The sequence below is a fragment of the Argentina silus genome, assembly GCF_951799395.1.
Source record: "Argentina silus genome assembly, chromosome: 18".
In the NCBI taxonomy this organism is placed as follows: domain Eukaryota; kingdom Metazoa; phylum Chordata; class Actinopteri; order Argentiniformes; family Argentinidae; genus Argentina; species Argentina silus.
The window spans coordinates 4,517,002-4,534,594 of NC_139672.1; the positions used below are offsets into that span (position 1 = coordinate 4,517,002).

At 42.1% G+C, this 17,593-nt stretch overlaps 1 protein-coding gene across 1 annotated transcript; it reads right to left on the reverse strand.

Annotated features, from left to right (window-relative positions):
- Positions 1–405: 405 nt before the first annotated feature.
- On the reverse strand, positions 406–13,145 carry LOC310819193 (macrophage mannose receptor 1-like). Its single transcript, XM_083690437.1, has 29 exons — positions 13,108–13,145; positions 12,516–12,917; positions 11,912–12,025; positions 11,341–11,496; positions 10,744–10,881; positions 10,428–10,604; positions 9,976–10,133; positions 9,763–9,876; positions 9,527–9,642; positions 9,232–9,380; positions 8,906–9,105; positions 8,480–8,592; positions 8,137–8,209; positions 7,397–7,553; positions 6,867–6,905; positions 6,163–6,323; positions 6,001–6,062; positions 5,743–5,840; positions 5,393–5,535; positions 5,072–5,177; positions 4,758–4,894; positions 4,040–4,139; positions 3,633–3,865; positions 3,194–3,359; positions 2,590–2,757; positions 1,372–1,488; positions 1,107–1,274; positions 922–951; positions 406–677 (listed from the first exon to the last, which is right to left on the reverse strand). The coding sequence occupies exons 1-29, from the start codon at positions 13,136–13,138 to the stop codon at positions 451–453; spliced, it is 4,053 nt and encodes a 1,350-aa protein (XP_083546563.1). The 5' UTR covers positions 13,139–13,145; the 3' UTR covers positions 406–450.
- Between the last annotated feature and the right edge of the window lie 4,448 nt (positions 13,146–17,593).

The following is a 17,593-nucleotide window of genomic DNA, read 5'->3' on the forward strand; positions in this document are numbered from 1 at the left end:
TCTTTCCACATTTCATGAGGAACATTCATTACATAATCTTCATTACATTAGCTATATGTGTACAACTGAAAAGAAATCGATGAATGTGATTATTGACATGATATGAAAATCTTTGGGATACAGTTTCCTTCTGTGGATTACATTATAAACAAAGTGATGATACAGTACGCCACAATAAACAGTCTATTTTGGCTCCACACAACTCGTTTTACTTCCACAGTAAATAATGAACATTCAATGTCACTGACACAGTATGCATTAACGTGAAATCTACATTCCATCAAAATTCAGAGTAATTATTGTATTGGAAAATCATTCTAAATATTAACACATTGTATTTCATTCAAAGCCCAACAGTGATACATCCTACCTTTTGCTACAAGCAGATTGACAAATATTTGCGTAGTTCTTCAACAATCACCTATTATGAACACATTTGTAAGAGGCCCTTCAGGTGTCCAGCTGCATGTTCTTGATTAGTTTATTGGTGTAGTCTACAATGTCCGACTGGGGGGGCTCAGAGTTGAAATACAGGAGGTGGCTAAAGGTGGGCATTCGACTGCCAAATCTCTTGTAGAGAACAAAAGCTGTGAGTCCCAAAACTAAAACGATGACAAGGACGACCACTACAGCCACGCCAGCGTTGACGCGCCGGTGAGCCTCCTGTTTCGCAGATACTACAGGACAGCAAAAACATATTGGCTATCAATTACCATGGTAACACACATTCACTGTGTTCATCATTCATTCATAGAACAATTTGCAATTAAATGAGTCGGTTAGTAAATAATGAGTCTTGATGTTTAACAAGGCCAATAAACGATTTTAGCAGTTTCCCGTATGTAATTCACTGCTTTATGATTATTGTTTCATGTTGATTTCTGTTTTTGTGTAGTACCGTAGATCAACAAAACAACTTACCTTGTGTTGGGAATGAATGTCGTTCAATCACTACAGGTAGAAAGGAAAACATATATTTAAATCATGTCTATTGCCTCAAACTGATCAATCACTAACCCTCATGTTCTTCATTGAAAATAAACTCAAATAAATAAAGACAACTTACTTCACTAGTCAATCCAACCCCTGTAGTGGTCTAATCTCACCTTTAGGTGTTTTGCAGATGTAACCGTTGTCCCGCCAGTCGTTGGCTGTGTTCCAAGTACCATCAGCAGAGTACACCGCTGCATAGTTGCCACCTTCACCCCCAGTAGGTTCCCCATCACTCCAGTTAGTGTAATCTAACACTGTTTTGTCAAACCAAAGCCACTGCCCTGGAGGAGGAAAAGGCACTTTTCTGTTACTTTTCACCCGTATGAGATGACAGTTATTGTTACATTATGTCTGTATACGGGAGGCAAATGGTGGTACCTTGGTGTGTTCTGTATAGACCTATCCAGAAGGAATAGTGACTATCTTTAAGCATCTCCAGGTTCCTCATGATGAAGGCTAACTCCATGGGATCCTCAATGCTGGCCAGAGTCGCCCCTAAACAAAACAGTTGTGTTCATTCGTTCGTTCTTGTTCATTGTTATTATTGTTAATGCTTATAAAACAAAAATGTATTACATTAAATACAAGAGGACCTAGAGGTCACTCCTACCAAGAAGAGGACAGAGAGGTCACTCCTACCAAGAAGAGGAGCTAGAGGTCACTCCTACCAAGAAGAGGAGCTAGAGGTCACTCCTACCAAGAAGAGGACCGAGAGGTCACTCCTACCAAGAAGAGGACCGAGAGGTCACTCCTACCAAGAAGAGGAGCTAGAGGTCACTCCTACCAAGAAGAGGACCGAGAGGTCACTCCTACCAAGAAGAGGACCGAGAGGTCACTCCTACCAAGAAGAGGACCGAGAGGTCACTCCTACCAAGAAGAGGAGCTAGAGGTCACTCCTACCAAGAAGAGGACCGAGAGGTCACTCCTACCAAGAAGAGGACCGAGAGGTCACTCCTACCAAGAAGAGGAGCTAGAGGTCACTCCTACCAAGAAGAGGACCGAGAGGTCACTCCTACCAAGAAGAGGAGCTAGAGGTCACTCCTACCAAGAAGAGGAGCTAGAGGTCACTCCTACCAAGAAGAGGAGCTAGAGGTCACTCCTACCAAGAAGAGGACCGAGAGGTCACTCCTACCAAGAAGAGGAGCTAGAGGTCACTCCTACCAAGAAGAGGAGCTAGAGGTCACTCCTACCAAGAAGAGGAGCTAGAGGTCACTCCTACCAAGAAGAGGAGCTAGAGGTCACTCCTACCAAGAAGAGGAGCTAGAGGTCACTCCTACCAAGAAGAGGAGCTAGAGGTCACTCCTACCAAGAAGAGGAGCTAGAGGTCACTCCTACCAAGAAGAGGAGCTAGAGGTCACTCCTACCAAGAAGAGGACCGAGAGGTCACTCCTACCAAGAAGAGGAGCTAGAGGTCACTCCTACCAAGAAGAGGACCGAGAGGTCACTCCTACCAAGAAGAGGAGCTAGAGGTCACTCCTACCAAGAAGAGGACAGAGAGGTCACTCCTACCAAGAAGAGGACAGAGAGGTCACTCCTACCAAGAAGAGGAGCTAGAGGTCACTCCTACCAAGAAGAGGAGCTAGAGGTCACTCCTACCTTTTCTTACGCAGCTAGTTGCAGCGTCAGCCCACTCTATTTCACGTGTCATGAAGGTGTAACAGTGACCCTTATAGGGAACCCAGAAGATACGCTGGTTAAACCTCTCATCCTCCTCATCGTCAGGGCACTCTCCGGGGTACTGGACCGGTGGAATCGGTGGCAAGGCTGTGGGTGTGAGTGATTGAGATTTGAGATCCCCCAAAACCAATGGAAGTAAATGTACCAGATAATTAGCATGTTTTAAATGTCATGACAAAATCATCCCAAGTCTCTGAAAAAACACTTGAATCACTTGATTAAAATTACTTTGATGTGATTTCGGGATATGAAATTTAAAGCATGGCAATATATATCTATATCTATATAGATATAGATATAGATATATATAATAAATACATCTCCATAAATTGGACTTGGTCAAGGTTTGACCGAATTTGTGCCTCAAAATGCAAATAATCATCCATGACTTCTGAATATGAACCCTTCTGAAAACCACCTCATTGGGATGCCCATAATAAATGGTAATTCTTGCTCATGTAAACACTTTGTGTAGGCAGAGACATCTGATACAATAGCTTGCATCATCTGTCTGATATCTCACCTGTGGACTGCTTACACACACTGCTGAAAGTGCTATTGCAGAAAGCTGTCTTCCATTTGGCATCCACATCCAGGTACACACAGGGGCGATCTCGGCTCGGCTCATCACTGGCCCAATGGACCACGCTCATACGCCAGCCATCAATCCATCTGAAGTAGCCATTAGTCTGATAAGGAAGGAACGAAATAGATGTTACTCTGCAAAAAGCCCCATTGAGGTTCAAATATAGTGTGCATGGTCTTAAGACAATAGAAGAGGGGGAATGGTGTGCTTGCAAGCTATATGCATTAAATACTAAAAAAAGGTCTACCATATACTAGATGAGGCCACATGGTTAGTCGGAGGCAGAGAAGACTGCAATGACCAACTAACACTGGAGGAAAACCTGCACACTCCAGTCAACTGTTGAGCTTGAAGAAGTAACATTGCAGTACTGTACCTCTATTCTATTGAGACCAATCCACAAAGGCGCCTTGAGCTTCAGACCCTGCAGCTCGATGTAAGCCTCGGACCGATCATCCGTAATGCTAGCCAGGTGAGCGTCATCTTTCTCACAGTGCACCTTGGCATCATTCCAGCTCATTTTCTGTGTCGTCACCTTGATGGAGTCATTGCCCACCTTAACGTAGGCTTTAGGAAACTCTGTTGGTGCCGGGACACGGATTAATGGATCTGGGGAATGGCGATGCAGAGTCAGAATAGAATTGCAGTTAGCATCAAGGTTGTGGAAAGGAAATATGACTACAGCAAAATGCAAGTGAAAAAGGAGTGAGGGTTTAGGAAAATAACACATCCCTGCTAGGCAGTTTGCATGTGTCCTGTTGGTCAAGGCGGAGGTCTGCTCACCAACATTCCGCAGACAGATGTATCCATTGGTGTCGTTGCAGGACTTTGACATCCATTTTCCAAAATTAGATGGACTGCTGTCGATCACAGCACACTGCTCCTGATAAAGGGAAAGGTAACGGTGAGAGAAAACCTAATCAATCAAAAAGATATTCATGATGGCCTTGTGCTCTGATATATTAGTGTCTTTGAATAAAATGTAAGATATATGTTATGTTGAGGATGATGATGATCATTATAATGATCATTGACATTACTATCATCATTATCATCAAGATAACCTTGCATCAACATAATCTCAGACAGTGGTATGAAAATATAGTGCATGCATTGACTGTATTAATTCAGCTGCCTCAAGTATTAATGCACATTACCTCTATCCCATACAGGTATTCTCTGTACTAGAATTTGAAAGAAAACACAAAGTAAACAGCAGTTTATGAGTAAAATCCACACATACAGACCAGAACAGACCAGGTTCAAATAGACTTTGAAATCATTTCACATACTTAGCTGCATTGATTGAGTTGCCCGACACAATGGAACCAATGGAATAGTCCAACAAATAGTCCCAAAAGTGTGGAAAACTACTGGTGTAGATTTGCACGAAATGTGCTTTCAGAAGGTCAAATTAAGCTGGGAGAGGACTCACAGACCCTTCGCCAAATTTTGGATTCTGAATTGATTATTGTCCCCCTCACATTTTCAGTAAACTTACGCCCGATCGAGCCCAGTTGTTATAGTGCAGTGGTCGCCCATCGGTCCATAGGAATCGATGTCGGCCTATGGCATTCAAGCCAATCCACAGGTCTGTAGTAATACCAGCCATCTTGGTCATCATGGCTATCAAAAATACTATAATCCATAGTAGAGAGGTTTGGTCAGGAATAAGTTGTTAGTTTTGTACATGGATGTGATATTTTAGTTGATTCGTTTTAGGGTTCAGTTATAGTGCTGAACTCTGTGATCGTGGCCAATCAATTGATTGATGACATGATGAGCATTCATTAGGGTTAAAGGAATCTCACAAACCTTGCGCTCGTCTGCTGACAATTGATGCTAGGTTTCCTCCCATCCGTATGCACTGTGATTTAGCCTCACGCCATGTGTCCTGGTGTGCTTCAATGAGCCTGTAACACTATAGGCAACAAAGAGTATGTTCATTTCCAAATCCTAAGAAATACACAAACTAGAATAGTTCCCTTAGCGGAACCCGATCGAGCTTGTTCAGTCATGGATGAAAAGCTCTGTTGGACATGAGAAATGACGTCAAGATTGGCGACCACATTACTGAGGTTGGCCTACAGCACTACACCCTCACCCACTGCATTTAGAGGATCTGTGACCTCTGACCTTTGATTCAAATTTGATCCAGTCGGGTGGACAGCCACCTTTGGGGGGCACAGTGGGGGCCACAGTGCTGTTGGTGATAGGTGACCCACTCCTTTTGCAGATGGAATCTGACTGAATCCCACAGTTGACATTTGACCAGAACCCTACAAACATTTAAGATATCAGGCTGAAATTAAACACTTTAATCAAAACCATCTTTCAAAGACAATGTCATATATGTAACATGTAAGTTTTAATTAAACTCATCCAGATAAATAAAGGTTGGAATACTGCTATATGATGTTTGGAATCATTTCTCTCTTTTGAAAAATTATAAATCAACAAATCTCAGCTCATTTCATTTCACTCACCTTCGTTGTTCATTAACACACAGTTCTCGTCATTGTTCTTGAAGTCAGGTTGCTCTATCTCCCATCTCTCAAACGCCGCTGGGGAGCCATCTATCCACCTAGGCACGACACAACCCACTCAGTTTCACTAGAAACTCTGTCTACATCCCCAAGCACTTTGAAATCTGTTGAAACTAGTAGCAGAGGCTCATTTTCATTGGTGAGGAACACTACAGTCTAATAAGAGGGAGATTTATTGTCAAATACTCATAAACTTACGTGAGTGACCCATCAAGATCAACTATTAGCCCAATGTAAAAACGTCCATGTATCTGCCATGTCTAAAAAAAAAATAAAAAAAATAAAAAACATTAAACGAAAGTCATAAAAGAATCTCTATATATGACTTTGAGGACGCGGCAGAGGATTGTGGTTTAATACCTGTTTCTTAACAAAGATTTCATCTTCTCCATTCATAACTAACAGGTCACCATGCCTCTGCTGACAGTAGTGTCTGGCCTCCTCCATGGCCAGAGGTTCTTCATTGATATAATACTGATTGCCTTTGTACTCCATCCAACCATCCGCAGTCACATTGTAGGCTGTAAGAGGATAGAAAATACTTTACATAAGTGCCTGACATTACTGTGTATACTTTGGAAACAGATAGAAGATAGCGTAGTCCATGTATGAGGGAAAAGGTTTAGGTGCTACAGTACGTAATGTATGTAACAGACCAATAAAACAATCGTAATGTTTATGTAATTTTCATGCACATTTTCTTTTGTATTTTTTGGATGGAGTGGTATCTTTTTGTTGCCTGTCAATTAGTGTTCATATGTCCTTACTGTTACTGTATCTTGTGTTAATCAAAAAGTAAAGTGAATTGCCACAATCATAGAGGGTTAGAAGGTTAAAAACACAGTGTTCTGAATGTCTGTGTGTGTCAGTGGAACATCTGTGTTGGATCTTCAGAAGAGGAGGCTGGTGGAGGCTGAAATCTGAGGACGGGCTTATTGTTATGCATAGAACGAAATGAGGAATAGTACCAAACACACCATTCTTAATTCCATTCCATGCATTACAGTGAGCCCGTCCTCAAATGTCTACCTCCACCAGACTCCCCTGGTCTTCCGGTGACTTACCAGAGACAGTGTCATTGGGAGGGGGGTTCGGTGTCTTTCCTGCAGGTGCACAGTCAAGGAGAATGAACACAAACACACTCAGGGGAAGGTTCAATCAAACCTACCTCTCTAGAAAACAACACTGTGGAAAATCAAACTCCAAGGCATGTGTGTATTTTCAAAACAAAATATAGCTAAGCATCCCCATAGACGGCCCAATTCGGTTTCGTCATTTTGGAAGTCCCTTACATTACACAGTGTAATTTGTGTAGCTTGTGTAAGTGCAGTACAATGTAACACAATTTACTAACTGTTATACACTGTGCTGAGAATCAGTAGAAACCCTAGCAATGCAATTACAAAGTCACTATTATACTGTTACTCTGAAGCCTCATAACAAAATGTTACACATACGAGTAACACAAACATGGCAGTAGCCTATAAAGTGCCGATTATACACTATAGACTTTAATTAGATGTTAGTGTCATGTCCACCTGTGACCCAGACAAAAGCAACAGAAGGCAGGCAGCCCTCATAGATCATACTGTACCTTTACGGATCTGGCACAACCAATCATTGTGGCTCTCACAGTGGTCGACCTCCCAAGATCCTTCAACATCAAACGTTCTATACTGGCTGATTTCAACGCAACGTGAATCCATAAATCGAACGTTGGGTTCTCCGTCAACCCAGTGTTGATAAGACACCTGAAGAAAACCCAGGGGAGAAGAGGTCTCGGGGTTAGGGTTAGTATAGGGGGGGGTAGTGAGGGTGAAGCGGTCTTTAGGAGGAACTGTTAAGATGTAGTTTGAAGAGATGGGTTTTCAATCTACGGCGGAAGATCGGAAGTGACTCTGCAGTCCTGACCGTAGTGGGAAGCTCATTCCACCAGCAGTTAGCCTATCTGTCTTTAGCCTATCTAGTTCATGTATTTGAATGGAGGGAGGTGTCTACTGTCTATCAATAGTAAATGTCTATCAGATTTTGGATTTTGTTTACATTTGAAAGCAAGTAAAACTGCTTGTTCACCAGTTCACCTGACAAATAAGGTTTGATTGATTTCTCCTTGTATATAGGATCAAACCCAATAGGTAATATTATTTTGTTATTATTGCAATCCACTAGGATTTTTTGAGTAGGGTGGCAGCTAAAGTATTTAGTAACATGAACACAAGTTGTTGGTTTGTGTGCCAACAAAAGACATCTTATGATAACTGAACTGCACCTAAAATGAAAACGCATACCTTTTTAGTAAAAGCAAAAATGAATTGGTATTTCAATGTGACTCACCGGTGATCCGTCACTCCATACGTAGCCACTGTTGGGATCCTGGGCACTGAGACCAATCCAGGATTTGCCAGACCTGAATGATTCAAAATGATATGAATAAGTGTAATATCATCCAAGAGAAATTGAACAGGCGTACAGAAGTAATGTACCATAGCTTGTGAGTTACCAGTGGGGCTCTTGCTCCATCTAGTTGTCAGTCAGAGTATTCTGACTCTTGAGACCAATAAACGAGACTGTGGAAACGGTGTCATTTTCAACCCTACTATATTCAGTATCAAATGCAATGTAACAAACACCTTACATCTTCTTGCAGTATAACTTTGTCTACATTAATGTGCTTTACCTTTCATGTATGGCATCAATACTGTGAATGCTGAGCAGGTCTCCCCCAATTGCCCTGCAATAGTCCAGAGCTTCGAACCAGGTCTTTTCACCCGACCGGGGCCCTGTGAAGAACTGGGACAGGAAAGAGAGGTATGGATTAAAGGCAAACTGAAGGAGTACATGCAAATAAACAATGCAGCTACAGCAATGAATTTTCAGATGCATAGCATTCGATTTTTATGACATATGTACCTGTGGTGGTCAAGGAATGACATTCCCTGGGCGTAGCCACTCAAAGTTAACCACTCAAAGTTCATGTCTTACTGACATGTCTATAACATACTGCTGTATACTATCATTTCTGATGCATGTTTCACTCTGACTCTTGCAACTTAAGTATTTTAGACTGTAACAACAATATGTCATATGCTGTGGTTGTTTCTACCTTGTAGCAGTAGTTTTTAAGGCTCACAGGTTTCCAGCCCTCATGGCAGTTGGTAGAGGCTGGGGTGATCGGGGCTGGGGTCACAACCACCCCTTCCGCCAGCTGCTTGCAGATATACTTCTCCTTATTGGTGCAGCTCAGAATATCCCATAATCCAGCTGAAGTCCCAGTTCTCATGGCGACACAACCTTGTCTGTTGCCTTGTGTTGTTTTGGATGAAAAGAGGAATTTCAAATAAGGATAAAACTATCACGTCAATCAATCAAGGTTGTTTTTTGTTGTTGTACAGTAAGGGATACGTTAGTCATATAATTCTTATCCCACACCTGGCATTTCTGCATTCCATTGAACAAATTTCACTCTGTTTGTGTTTGTCCAAACAAAGTGGTCAAAATTATTCTGGTTAGAAAGCCCAATCCAGAAGTACTTCTCTGGCCTCACCCCGACCAAGCTGATGAGGAATGCATTATCCACTCTGGAAACATTCACAAAAAAACAAATGGAAACCTTCAGTTTTACACTGGTGAGGGGAATTTCTCTCATTCAGAGTGGTAAAGAAAACATTGGGTATAAAGTATTTTACAGCAATAATAAAAAATATAGTCACTGTTTCTCCCTTACCTGTTTGAAACATCAGCCAAGTAGTAGCCTGAGCTGTTGCATGTATCTTTAGCTTCGTTCCAAGTCTTTGTCTCTGATCCCACAAGGTAGCAATAGGAACCGTACCTGTTCCAACCCTTGAGTGAAAAACAAACAAACAAGATGCAATAATCACTTCCGGTGTTTGTTCTAAAACTGAACCAAACAAAACACCAGGGACTTGGATTAAATATTATAGGCTTGCAAACTATACTCACAGGTTTGCATCCTGGGTTGGTTTCCACTTGATCTCCAGAGGGTTTGGAGGCAGCCTTCTTCTTGCAGACAAACCCATACTTGTTCTCACACACTTGGCTAGCCCACTTCCCCTCCTGCAACGGAAAGTTGTCTAGCTTAGGGAAAGCAACAAGGACACTGTCAGCTGATGATGTGGAATGTGTGGATGAGATGGAAACAGGGTTTGTCTATACCTCTCCCCTGATGAGGATACAGTCCTCTTTCGGCCTGTTGGCGTGGGTGGGCATCCCAACCTGCCACCTGGAGAAGGTGACGCTGGAGTGGTCGCTCCATTCAAACAGCAGGCTGGTCTTCTGGTCACTCAGTCCGATCCACAACTCATCAGTGGATGCTGCAGAGCAGGAACAAGCACAAGAGAATGTCATCAATATAGTGTACCCATCTCAATCGTCCTTCAATGTCTTTTTCAGAAATGGACGTCTTGCTCAACAACATCATCCATATGTATTCATCCATACCCTAATATTCCCTTTGCTATTGGTGAAACAAGGACACAGACTCGGAACAACTCCACTGATACAGTCATGTTGTAAGATAAAGATCATATACTCCAGCAACATCCTCATGATCAGTTCAAGTGGTAAAGTCTAAAACATGGGCTGGAGAGCTTCATTCTTTCACTCACCGTATCCCAGCTGGGAGATGACAAAGCTTTGCTCCTCTATGTTGTGGATGCTCGCGAGGTCGCCTTCCTCTTTGCGACATTCTGTCAGTGCGTCGGACCATTTTTTCTTAGCACGCTTAAGGAGGTAGCACTGGCCAGCATAGGGGACCCATGGACTCGTACAAAAGCCAGACACAGCTGTCCATCAAAAGGTGAGAAAGTTTGAAATGAAAATTGAGGTACTCTTCATACCTAAATAACACATATCAGATAGTACTATGATATAGTAAGTCCTGCGATATATATGTGCGAATTTAATAGAATACACTTTTCTCACCTGGAAGAACAGTTGGTGCAGGCTTGCCCTTCTGACAGATGTATCCAAGCTTCTTAGAGCAGAGTGAACTTTGCCAGTAGGACTGCACTGCAGAATTTAGGACTCCACACTTCTGCCCAGGATCAGAGACTGGATGTGCTAAAGCCAGAAAACAACATCAGTAAGTGGGCCTGGACAACTGGACAAGTACTACCTCAATAGTAATAAGTGATAGTAATGAGAAATAGCATTCATGACACCATGTACATAGTCAGATGCTTATTACTTTATACGGTGTGGGAGCATGTTGGGAACACTAACCAGCATCCCATCGAAGGTAACAGAAAGGCTTCCCATCACTCCACTCCCATCCGCTGTTCTGGTCTAGTATGTTCAGACCTATCCACAACTGTAAGTGCTCGCTGCTCAAAACACCTTTTTTTGTGTGTGTGTGTGTGTGTGTGTGTGTGTGTGTGTGTGTGTGAGAGAGAGAGAGAGAAGGAGAGAAAAAGAAAAATATGGAGGAAATCATTTTGAGTCTAACTAAGGTTGAGATCATTCTTACTGTTAAGACTGCCGTGCAGGATCAAGTTTGTCGCAGCCACCAGGGGGCACTACCTGTAATGTAAGCCTGCTCATGGGGCTCAGTGATGCTAAGGAGGTCACTGCCTTGCTCTTGGCAGCTGGTCCGGGCTTGGTGCCAGGTCAGGGCAGAATGGGAGTTGAACTGGTAAAATACCTTTGTCACAGGATTTTTATTCCAGTTCTCAGTGACTGTAAAGGGGTGAGATACAGCAATATAAAACATAGATGTATATATTTAAAAACAACATCACAAATTATGGATTATGGCTCTATCTTAACCGACATAAAAAGCTGTACAGAAAGCATTATTGGATGAGCACAATTTGAAAACAACCAAAGAAACAAGGGAACAAATAGAGATTGAGTCATAGAATATGAATATCAAAAAGGTTCATTCCAACAGCCACTAACGCCCATACGTTTTTTGACAACATTCTCTACTTATCTATGGAATAGTTATCACCTCCTGAATTGACATTAAAACAGTTATAAACTTTAGCTTTTGTCAGACTTACTCTCTCTCTTATTGTATACTCACATTTGTTTGGACAGTACCCCCAGAGGTCATTCACATGATAGTCTGTTTCGGTTGCACACCAGGTACGTCTGGTAGGGGACTCAAGGTCGATGGAGGTGCAGTCTCCATACCAGCGGTTCTTGTACAAGAAGGGAAACTGGCAAGGCTGGCCGTATGCATTGCCATCAATGGTAAATATTTCTAGAAGCAACCAGGAAAGACAGTGAGGTCAGGATGCATTTGAATAGCTTTTTGTTCCAACTTAAATCCCAATTTCTGGTAGACTAGATTTGAATGAGGGATTTAATCTGAACTAAAACAGTATCCTGATACATTAATATTTTTCACTATAATTTAATGTATATCTATTATATTTTATTTAACTTGTATTTAACCAATTTTAGTCTACTTTAGTCTATCCTGTTAATAAAGCATTGTGGCTGCCAATGACCCCTGGTCTGAGCATTGATTACTTCATCTTATGATGACTGATGGATAGGTGATTCACTTACTGAAACAAATGTATTTGTTGTAAGTCGCTTTGGATAAAGGCGTCTGCTAAATGCCATAAATGTAAAATGTAAATGTACTTTGGCCACTTCACACTTTTTGGACAGAATCTGCACAATAGCTGAAAGGCTATCAGTCATATTTAAAATGATGAGGTGAGCCCATTCTCTGCATACTGTACCTCTGTGTCTTCTTGAGCAGGCGCCGTCCGTTGTACCCTTAACTGTGAACCGGCTCCTGGGTCCCGTGTCTTTGGACAACACTAGCTTAGCATTGTCATTAATGCGTATGTACAGGTCTTGGCCTTTGAGTGCAAGCAGCGTTTGATTCTTGCATTCCCACTGTTGGAGGTCACTCTTCTCATTGCAATCGTACCACAACAGTACACTACCCTCACTTTTTCCCTGGACACTGATGCACTTCTTCTGGACTGGGGAGAAGAGTCTTCCTTGAGATACCCAGCGCATCGAGATCAGGGGATCATTATTGTCGATCGATGTAACACTCTCCATTGAAGGTCCATTGGGTCTCCCGACATGAACAGTTTTGCCCTGGTCTGCATTGTAGAGACTAAACATGGCATCTATAGAGAAAGAGAGGGTGGTTACAACAACTGATGGAAATGCTCTACAGTACAGTGAATATGCAGTGGTCCTTTTATCCATTCTACTTCTGGTTCCCTCTAAATCTCAGACCAATCAATTGGTTCCCTGCTGAGGGGAATCATATACAGGTATATGATTACCGTCAGTTGCTATGGGAACATACAGTACCTGATAGAGACGAACACTGGGAGGTTTGCATGAAGAGCAGAATGACAGCTACTGTTTTCTTGATGGTTAGCATTGTCCTAGCAGGAATCTGATTGACATTAACGGACACTGTCCTTACACTGCTGGCAGAGGACCAGGACCAGAGTGTAAGGTCATGGCATCTACTGCACTATTTAGTATCTAAGAAATATCCTGTCACATGTTGTTTTTTTCCTTCTTCCATGAATGGGTGTTATTTAAGGATTTCAACACTGATCTGCGTGTGGGTGAGGCACTAGACACATTATCACACTTCCACTTTTCTAGTAACTGATACACAGATACGTGATATAACGTGGCAGATCTACTCATAAATCGTAAGATCCACTCGTAAATATTTGTTTCTATAATTGACTATCGGTCTTACTCAATATATATCCTCATCAACTCCTACTCCTAATCACACCTTAGATTTGATATCATCAAGTGGTGAAATTGAAATAGCTGATTTGACTGTCTCCCCCCAAAATCATATGCTGACAGATCACACTGCCTCATTACATTTGAGATAACTACAACAACCTCCATCAGACCTGAACCTTAAAACACATATTATTGTCCCTTAAAAACAGATATATGTTATCCTTTTAAATTCAGATAAAACTGAAATTATGATTTTTGGCCCAAAGAAACACAGTAATGTACCATCATATTCATCTAGAAACCTAGAAGGCTGTACCACTGCATCAAAACCATATGTTATAGACCTCTCCTTCAATACTCAAACATTTCCAAAACAGCTTTCTTCTTTACTCTCATTTACAAATGGTGAAAAATTGATCCATGCTTTCATTACATTACGCCTGCATGACTGTAATGCACTATTATTTGGTGCTACCGCGACCTGTATCAAATCTCTCCAACGTGTTCACAATGCGGCTGCAAGGCTCCTAACAAGAAGCAAAAAATGGGCCTCATGCGGGAAGCGATATACGATCAAATTTCCTCTAATTTTTGTTCGTATCCACAATTTGTTCTTATTTTGTTAGTACCCATTGATTTCTGGGATTCACCAATGTTTTTCTTATTTTTGCTCTTCTCTAAACTACCTACGGAGAAAACGTTACGAATTTTACGATCAAGTGGGATTCATCATTCAGCACACCTGGGTAAGAGCAGATTTGGATGGTTAAGAACTTTTGGTGCATCTGGAGTTGACTTCTCTTATTTTTTCTCTTAACGGAAAATTAAGAGAAAATAGAAGAGACATTTAAGAGAATGTTGCTGCATGAGGCCCAATGTTACCACATCACTCCAATACTTATCTCACTTCACTGGCTCCCCCCCTGTCTTAATGACATGCTCATACACTACAAACCCACCAGAAATCTCAGATTACGCAACTCCTGCCTTCTCCTCATTTCCAGAATTACTAAGAATACAGCTGGGGCAGGTCTTTCTCCTATAGGGCAGGGCAACAGCCTTTGGAACAGCCTGCCAGTCCATGTTCATCAGAATCAGTCTCAATTTATCTAGATTAAAAACCCACCTATTTATCCTTAGCTCTGACTAGCAGCAGAACAGTTGTGTGTTCATCATTCATGTGTTGTCATTCACACTCCCACTGACTCTACACTTCTCTCACTATGCCCCTGTTGGGGGGCTATGAGCCCTGTATCCCTCACTTCCACCGGTCCAGGTTCCAACCACTTCTGATCTGCCCCCCTGACCCAAATGGTGATCCAGGAACTACATCACCCCTGTCTTGTCTTGAACCCCCCCCCCCCCCACCCACTGTCTATAAGTTTGTTGTTTATGTATCTTCTGTTTTAATTTTGTTGAGACCTTGTGAGTATGCACTTTAAATCAAACCTGACTTGACTTGACTTGATATATGATTCACGTGTGGGAGGAATAAGGAAAAGGACATGTCGTCTTCTTAGGAAAAAGACGGGTCGTCTTTTAATAACAACAGTAATGAAAGATGTGGGAATGATGGGTCATCTCATTATGTTTGATTAATGAGCTACATTATGCATTTGTGAGGTAAATTGTTGTGGTCAGGGGTCCTCTTGTCATTCTGCTCCTAACAAAAATCAGTTTTGTCTCTCAGACTGAGCTTTTTTGCTTTGCTTACAGTCATTGTAACCTTCAGCATCATAGTGACCTCAGCATAGACACAGGCTTGTGTGACCTTGCATCCCGTATGATAAGACAGAGAGCATTCGATTGACTGTAAATAGTACTTTTCCACTATTCAGTGTTTATATTATAGCTGCCGTATGGAAATGAGGAAGTGTAAAGTCTGAGTCGAGGTTACCAAAAGGGAAGTGGAGAGGCAGTAAGTGAGAGAGGCCCTATGAGGATGTGATTCACCAGAACAGAGGAAGAGCAAGAGTTAGGATAGTTTTTATCCTAGTAAGATCAAATAAATAAAAAAAAACTGTGTTGCAACTCTTGCGTTATGCAATGTAAGCAGTTGAACAGTTGAACTTCTCAAGCAAATTTGCAAGCTTTTGAAAATCTCAAAAAGAATACATTTCATCGACACTTTCACTGAGTGAAAACTGCATACTCAACATGCTACAATTGTAAGATACAACACATTGAAGTACAATACAATTTGTACTCTCCAGTGCCGATTGTTCAGTGACAAGATAGACCATATTAGCCATTGGTTAGTTTATAGTGGATGATGTTGAGAAGATGTTTGTTCCATTTCGATATGTCAGTTAGAGACCAGATCCACTACTATCGCCATCAATCTCCCCATATGATGAATCAATACAGAAGACTGTCAACTTAGTATTTGGTTTAAATCTTACCTCATAAAAGGTGTATACAGTACTGTTTTGCAGTGGTGGCCATTTTCTTTAGTAGCAAGGTTACTAGCTGAGCCATCCCCATTTGTAGTGTTGTTAGCATTATTTGTTGTGAAGTGAGGCTGTGTGTGTGTGTGTGTGTGTGTGTGTGTGTGTGTGTGTGTGTGTGTGTGTGTGTGTGTGTGTGTGTGTGTGTGTGTGTGTGTGTGTGTTTGTGTGTGTGTGTGCGCTTGGGTGTGGTGTGCGTGTGTGTGTAAGGTTACATTACATAGTATACTTTCGCCCCAGGATGTACAGAGAAGCAAGAAGAAGACGGAAGCGAAGAGGAACTATTCCCGTGAGAACCACATTGACCAGCAGCTACCCCAACACCAGAAGCAGAAAGCTGAGGAGGATGAGAGGCCCCAGAGGACTGAACCAAAGAGACCCCAGCACACACACCACCACCACCACCACCACCATCGCAGGACAGAGCATCACAATCATACTCAGGCCCAGCAGCAGGGGGTGGGCATGGACATCCAGCCTGCTAGGGACCACGGCCACCCTCGCCGCAGACTCCTGCCTGAGGAGCAGGAGGAGGAGGAGGTGGAGGAGGAGCGCTACAACCACAGGGGGGTGGTGTCCCACAGAGATTACAACCACCATCATCACTGCAGCAACAACCAGACCATGGATCAGCCCTAGGAGAGTTTGTAGAGTGGTGTGACAAGTCATTCCTTGAAATGCTTATCCTGGCAAAGCGGTGGATAGTGTGGACATACAGATACCTGGGTACCATCTTTGATGTGAAGCTGAAGTTCGAGGACAATACAGAGGCCATCATGAAGAAAAGCCAGCAGAGACAATACGTATTTCCTACGAAAGCTGAATTCATTCTTAGTAAACCCCCAGCATCATGTCATTCTTCTACAACTCCTACAAAGAAATTCTCTCATTCTCATTTATCTGCTGGTTCATGTCACCATCAACAAACCAGAAACAAAGCCAAGCCATAAACAAGGACAACTCCCACATCCTCCACTCCTCCTGATCTCCCTGAGCCTGACTGGTACTAGTGCCACGCTACCCCCTCCACTTACACGCACACGCACACACACTGCTGTGACTGTGGCAGCGATGGGTTGCAGGCAGCCCTATGACTATGATCTGCACTGTACTTTCTTATTAATTATTTTATACTCTTACGCCATCGCTGTAGTGTGTGTAAATGTAATTGTAATATGTTGTGGTATGCTTTCATGTTGTTGTTGACCCTGTGTGTTGTTAGATATATGTGTAATTTCTTCCACAACAAAGTAAGCAAAGTAGGACCAAAGTAATTGCTCCTCTGGGATGAATAAAGTTATTTTAATTGAATAGAATTTTGCGAAATGGAGTCGTCCTCAGCTTCCTATTTTTCTAGATCTAGCCAAGAATTAGAATGTTGATTTGAAAGGACATGTCTGTTCTACTTTTCTAATTCTAATTCTATTGTCCAAGCATTCTGACTGACCTGCACCTTTTCTCAAGAGCATGATTTTTTTTTTTTGTGACAGACATGTATTGAATGTGTTGGATACTCTATGTATTAACTTGTGATGAATAATATTGCTTGAATGCTATTTCTATGCATTTGTATATAATACATAATTGCCTTGGTGGATATATATAAGAGAGTAGACACTCTGATCGCGTGTTGCACT

What these genes read in the sequence shown, in the direction of transcription:
- LOC310819193 (XM_083690437.1), bottom strand. Translation starts at nt 13,138, where the DNA reads ATGCAAACCTCCCAGTGTTCGTCTCTATCAG. An exon ending in CTGCTCAAGAAGACACAGAG is followed by an intron (nt 12,026 to 12,515) that starts GTACAGTATGCA and finishes GGTTGCTTCTAG; the next exon opens with AAATATTTACCATTGATGGC. An exon ending in CATCTGCAAAACACCTAAAG is followed by an intron (nt 952 to 1,106) that starts GTGAGATTAGAC and finishes TTCTACCTGTAG; the next exon opens with TGATTGAACGACATTCATTC.